The sequence below is a fragment of the Asparagus officinalis genome, chromosome 5 (genome assembly GCF_001876935.1).
Source record: "Asparagus officinalis chromosome 5, Aspof.V1, whole genome shotgun sequence".
Lineage (NCBI taxonomy): Eukaryota > Viridiplantae > Streptophyta > Magnoliopsida > Asparagales > Asparagaceae > Asparagus > Asparagus officinalis.
This window is the reverse complement of record NC_033798.1, coordinates 110787502-110797324: the sequence shown is the minus strand read 5'-3', so window position 1 is coordinate 110797324 and position 9823 is coordinate 110787502. Positions and strand designations below refer to the sequence as shown.

At 36.7% G+C, this 9823-nt stretch overlaps 1 protein-coding gene across 2 annotated transcripts; it reads right to left on the bottom strand.

Annotated features, from left to right (window-relative positions):
- On the bottom strand, positions 898-8698 carry LOC109840680 (mitogen-activated protein kinase 4). 2 transcript variants are annotated; one of them, XR_002246986.1, is made up of 5 exons: positions 8244-8698; positions 7432-7857; positions 1708-2403; positions 1186-1346; positions 898-1081 (listed from the first exon to the last, which is right to left on the bottom strand). XR_002246986.1 is itself a non-coding variant. In XM_020409412.1 (3 exons), the coding sequence occupies exons 2-3, from the start codon at positions 7852-7854 to the stop codon at positions 1717-1719; spliced, it is 1110 nt and encodes a 369-aa protein (XP_020265001.1). In that variant the 5' UTR covers positions 7855-7857; positions 8244-8697; the 3' UTR covers positions 1558-1716. The 2 variants fall into 2 exon arrangements, 1 of the variants encoding a protein (XP_020265001.1); XM_020409412.1 differs by lacking the exons at positions 898-1081; positions 1186-1346 and having other exon boundaries at positions 1558-2403; positions 8244-8697.

Below are 9823 nucleotides of genomic sequence, written 5' to 3'. Positions count from 1 at the left end.
ATATTCAAATAATGCTTTCTTGTATCTCTAGGGCTTTTTATTATTAAAATAAAACGACTTTTAAGAAGAAAAACAAGGAGTATTATGCAGTGAGGATAATCAAAGGTTTGATGATCATCAGGCTTGCTGTTTTGAAAATAAAGACAGTGAACCTACTTAATGCGAAGTCCAGCACAGCTATTATTGCCTATCTGGTAATCTTATATAGTAGATAACGACTAGCACTTTGCTGGCTGTCAAGATTTGTGAGTGCGAGTAAAGAGGAAAGGATGTCATATATCAACATATTAACACAAAAACCCACAATCATCTCAGAAAAAGAGAGAATATCAAAAAAAAAAATCACATGATATAAGTAAGTGCTACCTATAAAGGAAGCTGAAAGCTTAAGCAGAATGTAACTTTAAGTGTTCAACAAGGCTATTTACTAATCATTTTTAACCTTTTCAAGAGCAGATAATGCTCTATTAATGTATGTCACGGTGACAAATTAAAGGTTTGCACGCAATAGTAGGTAGCAAGTTTACAAATGTTGCGTCGGGCACCAAACTAAAGATACAATTTAGACTAGTTGTAGGAAACAAAAGGAGGCCTTGGTTGTATGGAAGGGAAGTCAATGCTTTCTTTTTATTCATTTTTTATATGTGCATTGTTAATGAACTGCTTCATTTATCAACTCTATTTCATCTGAAGTTTCTCTAAATCACAAGTTCTATAACAAGGTATATAACCTATGGATCTATTCCCATTTTTTTATATTTGTTAAAATAATTTAGTCCTTAGATCTAGAAGGAATATAGAAATAGAATAAGCGCCCCTTTTCGGATGGAAAAAAAACTAGAAATATATATAAAAAAATATATATGAAAGTAAATCGATAAAGGAAATAAGTTTTCGGATATCTCAATCGGACAAATTCAAAAGAATTTAATCTACGTTTGTTCCTTTTGATAAATACTCCAAAAATCTACTTGAAGTAACGAATCAGATTTCAAGACAAAAAAACCCTCCCGGATTAATTCCATTAATTATTTCCAAATGTTGCACCGTCTAAGCACAGTACAGATATCGCTGAAACACCCTGAAAAAAGAAACTGCAATTATTATTATCCTCCCAAGTAAAAAAAACTATCCAATTTCAAAGTAATAAAGAAATGATCTATGAAATGAACAGAGAGGCTCTACCTGCAATTGGTCTCCCCACGCTGGTAAAGATTTCCACAATTCTACACTTTAAAGTGGTGACGGTGAACGTTGATATGGCATAAAGAATGCGCTGGCACTTGATAGGTTATAGGCATCATTCTACGCTTATAAAGTGGTGAAAATGAATGTCGACTCATCACCTGAAAAAAGCCAATGGAAAATGCACACTAACATAAGAGTAAATTGCAGTTTCATCATTTATATTTTACAATTCAATGGAGTCAACCACAATGTGCATTCGACACTTCCAACACCATTGTGATTATTTTTGTCAATTAAGTAATAATGGAAAATTAAACTGCCACAGAGACTCTAAACAGACGTTCCACAAAGTTCATCGACAACTGCACATTCACCAACATAACCACATTTTATTAGAGATACTAGCACCAAAATTGTACAAGGGGGGATCCCCATATCACATACATTTGCATGCTTAGAAAACATAGATATAGAGCTCCAACGCACTACCAGCAAGCCATAATCTTAGCAAAGACCTACCAAATGATTTTAACAGTTGTTGGAGGATGCAGATTCTGGATGGTAGTAAAGCATCTCCCTCCACATCAGCTCCCTGATCATATCTTCTCCAAGATCTTCATCAATGTCAAGGTCAATAGGGACTTGAGCTGGAGGATTGGCACTCGGGTCATAAAGGGGAGACATATAAGGATGCTGTAATGCTTCTGTAACACTAATTCTCTTAGATGGATCAAAGACGAGCATTTTTTGAAGCAAGTCGATAGCCAATGGGTTTGCATTTGGATAAAGGGTACTCAGAGGAATTGGAGGGGAGAATGGTAGAGACTTGATGTACCTATGTGCCTTTGGATTATCAATGAAGCTAAGATCAGCATCATCCAGAGTTCCAAGTACGTTGACAATAAGCTTTAACTGGTTGAGGCACTCCGTGCCAGGGAAAATAGGCTTTCGGCCGAGGAGCTCAGCAAAGATACAGCCTACAGACCAAACATCTATAGAGGTTCCATAGTTATCACAGCAAAGAAGAAGCTCAGGAGCTCGGTACCAGCGGGTAACAACATATTCAGTCATGAACTGATCTTTTCTATTCCTAGTTCGAGCCAAACCAAAGTCACATATCTTGAGGTCACAGTTAGCGTTGATTAGGAGGTTACCAGGCTTCAAGTCTCGGTGAAGAATATTTGCTGAGTGTAGATACTTTAATCCTCGAAGCAACTGCATATAAAATAAATGTGTTCTCAGTTGTTTTATATTAATTATAACTTGTATTTTTTCTTCTCAAGAAAAGAAGTAATAAACTTGTGGTTTTGTAATCATAAAAAAGCTGCAAATTTAGCATAGGAAGTCTTTCAGGTAAAAGAAATCTGGAAATTGAATTGATGCTATGTAATGTTACAGCAAGCTTTTCAAGCTTATCTGTGGCTTACTGAATTTCAAGTCAAATCTGAGCTTTATGATATAAGAAGGGTTGAGAGCTACCATTGCCGCTTCTCATTAAATTAGAGGTTAAATGCAAGTAAACATATATCATTTCACCAAAATATAGAAGAGCTACCACAACACAAATACTCCGTAACGACACATACAACACTCGTGAGAGAAGAGTTTTCAAAAATCTTCCTGGATCGACCTAGTTAGCTTCACATTGTAGAAAATGGTCTAATAAAAAAAAGAGTACGCATATGTGAACAAGTCCAGTCTTAATAACATGTATTCTTTGTGGTTATGCAGTAAATGTAATTTATGATTCGTGCAAGGTTTATCCAAAGGCTCGAAAGCGATGTTAACAGAAAAGTCTTCATCCAAATCTACTGAGGTCAGCTTTGTTGAGGGCTATTCCCTAGGTTGAATAAACAAACATCATCAATTTTAAGTTTCTAACTCTGTTCACATATCTATAAGCACATACCTCTAAAACACATCACTCAATCAGGCCCTTGCTGCTCAATCAGCTATGATCTTATAACTTATAATTGGTGCACTTACATTGCATAATCACTGAACCACGTTGATTGATTGATTGTTATGTTATTCTTCACAAGATCAGCCACTTCTTATCACTATTCTTTTTTTTTATCCTATGTTATTGTGTATGTTCCACAGCCATCTCAACATCCTCCTTTTGCCAATCGAAAAGCTGCATAAACATTTAATAAACTAGCAAATGAATATGAAACTTAATTAAGAGTGTCTTGGGTCTTTGTTTATGTATCTCCTCTCCGCCTCTTTCATTTTCTTCCTCTTCATCACTGTTTTTTCTTTCCATCAAATCTGCATAGTAATCTAAACAAACCTATGGCCTTTACTTTGTAAACCTAGTTCGGCATCAAGAATAAAAAATGCCAGTAAAAAGCTGTACAACCAGTTAAATATTCACTTTGTTGCTAGACCTCAAGTTAATGATATTAAAGATAAATCACACGAGTGCAAAAGGGAATTATAGAGTACTTCACAAAATCAGCGTTGTAACTTGCATTTGTTAAGCCTTAACCACCACTTAGCCTACTTAAAAAGCAATGTTTGGGCGGAGAATCTCATATAACATGTTAAGTGTACTGGAAAGAAAATACCAACCTTTTACCAAAGAGAGACAAGTTTGGAAGCTCATGCTCAGCCCTAACAATACAAAAATTAGTACATATACATAACAATCTGTATACCCCAATGACCTTGTAGACTAAACCACTGAGTCCAATTGATGTTGTAAAAAAATTAAAGAGAATGGTCTTGTCAATAAGTAAATTCAATCAATTACAACCATAAAACAGAATTACTCCAAATAAATAGCAAATGACATCAAGTTTGACTGAGAGAGATGGGTCTAAATTTATAGCAAGAACTAAGCTAATATATCAACGGGAAAGCACATATTGTGCCTTTTGCACGGAAAATCCACATGTTCAATACGACTTCATCATTTCAAAAACTATAACAAAACTAATTGCATTTGAGTTCCCACATGATATATTCAACTGAAAAGGAACCAGAGGCCACATTCTTTTACTAGAAAAGTTATATATGATCTAGATTCAAGACTATAAATGGTAATAGTAAAATCTAAAGATGTATGGAAGTTCATGATAAATGGTTAAAAATTTATAATTGTACACCCAACAAACCATGATTCCATGTGATGATTCCATGCAACAACTTCGTAATGACTCACATGGTGAGGCATCGATGCAATAGGTAAAGATGTTCAAAGTTCTTCTTACCTATTTGAAAGCCATAAATCAGACCTAGGGCTGGGTTCTAGTGGACATGTACTCTCACGTGGTAATTTAAACTCATAGCTGAGTTTGACTATGGTCACTTGATAGGGTAGACTTTCCCAACCCATAATCAGAATAACGGTTCCCGCTCCCAGACGTAAATAATGGGTAACTAACACCAAAAAAGCCATTTACCGGTGAAGAACAAATTACAGAAACTCCTAAAGGAATCAACATCCCAGCCTCATTCTGTACAGGTCTCATCAGAATATCTCTATTTCTTCTAGGCCCACAAAACATCTTCCGGATTGCTTGTTCAAATATTGAACATGACAAACCATTCGGATATAATAACCAAAGCTTGAGCCCTTACCCAAGAGTAGATTATATGCACTGACTGATTTCTTCTTTTTATTTCTTTTTCTTTTTTTTCCTTTTTTTTTTTGGCCCCTCACTCAACAAGTGATGAAGCATCAAATGTGGCAGAGTTGAAGCATCATTCAGCGGTTGCTTAAGATCAAAGAGCTCGCACCTCTTTCTACCCCACAATTGGTCATATTTGTTGCAGAGTTACTTTTCCCATTTCATCCTGCATTCATCAAAGCAATGCTAGTCTACAGCAATTCATCTGAAGCTTTATTCCACCAAAAAAAGAAACCCTTCGTGATGCAGGCGACATCACATCTGGTAATGGTCACATCTATTGTACCATCTCCCCTATTTTACTCTCTCCATGGGAAGATTAAACTAGTTATTCATGTGATAAACAGTGAGCCAACTTATTTGCATGTCCCAAAGAACCCAATTTGCAACGTACCACCATTTATTCAAATCTAATCCTTGTCACAGTTATTCAACATATATACATCCCTCTTGGAGACTAAAGTACCCAATACTCAAGGTACTAACCAAGGCAAAGCCAGAGTTTGGTGTCCGAAACCAGCTTCCAAACATTCAACTTCCAGATAGGCAAGACATAAGTTCTTATCTCCTGTTGAAGGCTGAGAGAATACCATAATGAATCAAGAAATCCCAATGATTTTATAATGTATCAATACTGTATGCTGCCGAGTTTCTTTAAGCTTAGGAAATATTGTTATTCCAGTGGATTTTCAACGAGTTGGGCACCAACATTTAAAAGTAAATTGATGGCTACTAACTGTTTCCATTAGAAGTCATGCATTTAAGGGGACTCCAATGACTGTTGAAGCCATAATTATGAAAGTCCTAAAATTATACTCTAAACCAGGCTCCTTTAGATGGAAGCTCTACGTACTGAAAAATGACCTAAATTTATTTGTTGAGCTATGGAGCAAGTACATAATTTATCACATGCATATCTGTATACATGCCTCTTAGATATATATATAAATGCTCAGAGGCTACCATGTCATACATTTTGGACATTAGAAATTGGCACCCTTTAACATATATAAACACACTTCTCCATTGATCGTTACCTTGCAGATGCCAAATTAAGCAAATGAATGCCAATAATCACCTTGTTCCACATATATAATCACACTAGGCTATACCTTGGCACAAAGTACTTGCTGGCTGTCACTTAATGAATATAAACACTAATTTTCTGTTAGATGCAGTTAAAATGTTCCTGAATGCACTCTCCAAGAACGGGGTAACAAATAGTAAGGAATAGCCATAACCATCAAGCCTGGTTCCAAACATTTAAAAACATAATGCTTAAAATATGATGTATTATGGCATGCGACTAATCTTCAATGATCAACCAAGATAGAGAGCTTGGTTTCAGTCATGATTTTTGTCTTCTTTCACTCATTCAATAAATGGTACTAACCTACATTTTTTGGCGAGTTTTAGATGGAACTTACCCATTTGACTGGTCTGACTCAACTAATATCGATATGTAAAAGCCAAAACCTCGAATCTTGTTCTCAACATTATGAATTTCAAAGATAACTGCCCTAATTAATCTGTAAATCAATATAAATTCTAATACTTCTCTTCTATAAGTCATTTTCCTAAACTTAGGTAATTCTGCATATTTCTGCCTCGTAAACTGTATGAGTCACAAATAAGGTAGGCCTTCGGACCTGAAACTTGTGATGGGGGCTCCTCTTGCTCATATTGTCTTAGCCAGGAGTTTAACTGCACATAGCACCTACTAAGAATTACTGCTTCTTGAATAGACATTTATCTAGATTGAAGCTCCTTTTTTACAATTCGAGAAAGAAGAACAAGCAGGATGAGCAAAATTATGATCGCCCTATTCTGATGGGAAGGGGATGGGGAAATCATCATTATCACTTATTTGATGCATGCAAGAGCCTGCATGATAAGCAAAGCACTAACCTATAAATAAATTATTGATATCTACACTGAAGTAAAAAATAGGAAAAGCGGTTTAAATTTGCATATGATCTAGCCACGATCCATGAGGCTTATCGATATTCTAAATTCATCCAGTTATTTTGTTATTTTCAAACTCTCTTCAAAATTCTTCCTTCAACCACAAATGCAATTGTTCAGTATTATATTAATACTCAATTTAACTATGAGAACATTCTCATCATTTTACCCTTTTGCTTCTATCATGCTTTGGGAATGAGTGAAATTCCACAATAGACTAATATGGTCGGTCCTGCTTTCAAGACATAAACTGCGCAATCAATAGGTTTGCTTTGCCTTCAACACTACTATTTACAATAGAAAATGCCTCTTTTGTCCAGTCAGACATACTAACCAACTCAAAGATTTGACTAGTCAACAACCAATATTAAAACCAAAAAGTCCACAAATATAGTTCTCGCTGAACTAACACGGTTTCAGAGAGATGCTCCACGAAGGTCTTTCATCATCTTTAAGCAGCACAGAATAAGCACGAGATAAAGTCATGGACTCCCCCAACTATGTGAAACTAGAAAATTGAGGTTACTGTGCTAAACATAATATAGTAAGTTGTGCTTATAGATCTATTTTCAGATAAATAACAGCTAGTAGCATACTCTACCAAGAATTAGCTCACTTTAAAATCTGTCTTAATGAGTCATACCTGAAACAGGAAGTACTGACAATGGTCATTGGAAAGTGGCTGAGATGATTTAATAATTTGATGCAGATCAGTATCCATGAGCTCATAAACCAGGTAGACATCCTTGAAGCTCCTCCTGTGGATAGGCATCATGATATCCTTCAAAGCAATAACATTCTCATGGCGTAGATGTCGAAGAAGCTTCAGCTCCCTCAAAGTTCGAAGCGCATCAATGCGATTATCGAAGACATTGTTTATTTTCTTGATTGCAACTTTCTCATTTGTTTCTCTGTTTATTGAAGAACATACAATCCCGTAAGCTCCTCTTCCAATAGGCTTGATAGGAACATACTTAAGATCAATCTCAAAAATACTCTGCCACATTGTGAAGTAATGTTTCCCCTTCGTTCGAATGCCATTTGGAGGGTCGACCATCGATGCCATTTCCTTTAATAAAAAAAAGAAAAGAAAATAAAACTGATTGCATATTTGTGGGCTTTATATAATCATCAAAAACTATAAGAATATCCACTTGATAGAAGTAAGTAACTTTATTCAAAAGTCCAATTTCAAATAGCATTTAGCAGATCAAACTTCAAGCAATTTCCAACATCAGCAAAAATTCTTCTTAACTACAAGAATGATTTACAAATTTAACCACCAAATTACAAATTCCGACCGAACATCCATCCCAAATTTCTAATTTTTCGTTAGTTCGTCAGCCATCTAAACTCATTTGTAGCAATCGAGCACGGAAACACAATTGAATTAAAGAGATCAGTTCTGAAAGAAAAATAATCTCAAAGTTCTTCGAAGGCAAAACCTAAGCGTACCTTGTTTCCACCAAAAATGTGATTGCAATCTAAGACCAGATCTTACTCAAAGATAGCAACTTTCGCTATGTGAAGCTCTTTACCCAATTCTCAAGTCCATCAAGGACTCGTCAAACCCGCGATCGCAAACCCTAATTCCGAGCATCGATCGTTCCGATCTCCTCTCTCTCTCTCTCTCTCTCTCTCTCTCTCTCTCTGTCAAAACCCTAGGAGATCTCGCTCTGCACCCAACTCATCCATCGTCACATCGATTTTGTCCCCATAACTTTCGTTGCCCTAATTCCTCTTCTCTATTATATATCTTACTATCTCAGTCTAGAGAGAGAGTGTGTGGCGCGAAAAAAGAAATATATAAGTAGTAACCGACATACGCAGCCGTCGGCAGGCGCGTGGAGTTGTCTCCTTTACGTTACGCCGGCGGCACATGTTACTCGCCGCTTCCTCGAGACCATCATTTGGACGGCTGAGATATTTCGAGAACCCGGAAGAACAAGCCACGGCCGTCAGATTGGTTTTGAACTGCTGATGATTGCGTGCTGATATTCCGTCTTACTTGTTCTGCTGATGTGACGGTAGAATACGAAACAGGAGTCCAGTCGAACGGGATTCCGACAGGTGGATGAGTTGTTGGAGAGTGGGGGTTGACCATAGGCGTTATGCAGTTGGATTTAGCTTGCGGGTTGCAAAAAGGGGAAAGTAGAACCACGTGGTGGTTTACGCGTAGGCGTAGCTTGCAAGCTTTCCTTGGGTCCCACTAGCCGGCAGTCCGAAATGGGAAGGCTTGCACGTCACTATTGACTGTTAATTCTATTCGAACACTGGTCTAACATGTGAAGTTGGGGAAGGATCATATATACAGGATTTGGTAAATCGGGATAAAAAAAAATTATATTCTAAGGGGCTGTTTGGTTCGCTATTATCAGGGGTGGAAAACTCAGAAAACCCATCCACGTCAGATTTTTAGTCATCCACGTCAGTTTTTTTGTTTCCGTCCATTTCTTTGTGCCGCTTTGGTTCGCTCGGATGGAAGAGGGAAAACTATGCTGAAATAGCCGCCAACTAAGATTTTTTTCCCTCTCCGATTTCCTTCTCCAACCAAGTGAAATTGATGAAAACTCTGCCACGTCAGATTTTTTTTCCTTCTCTGCTTTGTTTACAAAAGTTTTCTTTTTTTTTCTATGCGAACCAAACACAAGAAAAACAAATACATTGGTTTCCCACCATTTTTTATGCGCGAACCAAAGCAAAACAATCTATTTCTTGGAAAAGTTTGGAAAACTCAAAACTTGTGTTTCTTTACATGGAATTGCATTTCTGTATATCAAGGAAACAAACCAAACAGCCCCTAAGACTATCTCCAACAAGAGATATTTGGGGAAGGATCATATAAGATTTGATGGTTAGGAGGTGAATATTTATTTAGTAATATAATTTCTTAAGGGATAAAGTATGGTAGATTCACACGTTACGGTATGACATTGGGGTGGCTTATAAGTCATTTTGCTAAATAAGTTATTATCTGCCAACAGGATTGGCATGATGGTGCTCTTGTTAGGGGGCGATTCATAATGAACTAGTCT

Coding starts and splice junctions, on each gene's coding strand:
- LOC109840680 (XM_020409412.1), bottom strand. CDS start 7,854: ATGGCATCGATGGTCGACCCTCCAAATGGCATTCGAACGAAGGGGAAA. Junction 2,404..7,431: donor GTCAGTACTTCCTGTTTCAG/GTATGACTCATT, acceptor TTTTATATGCAG/TTGCTTCGAGGATTAAAGTA.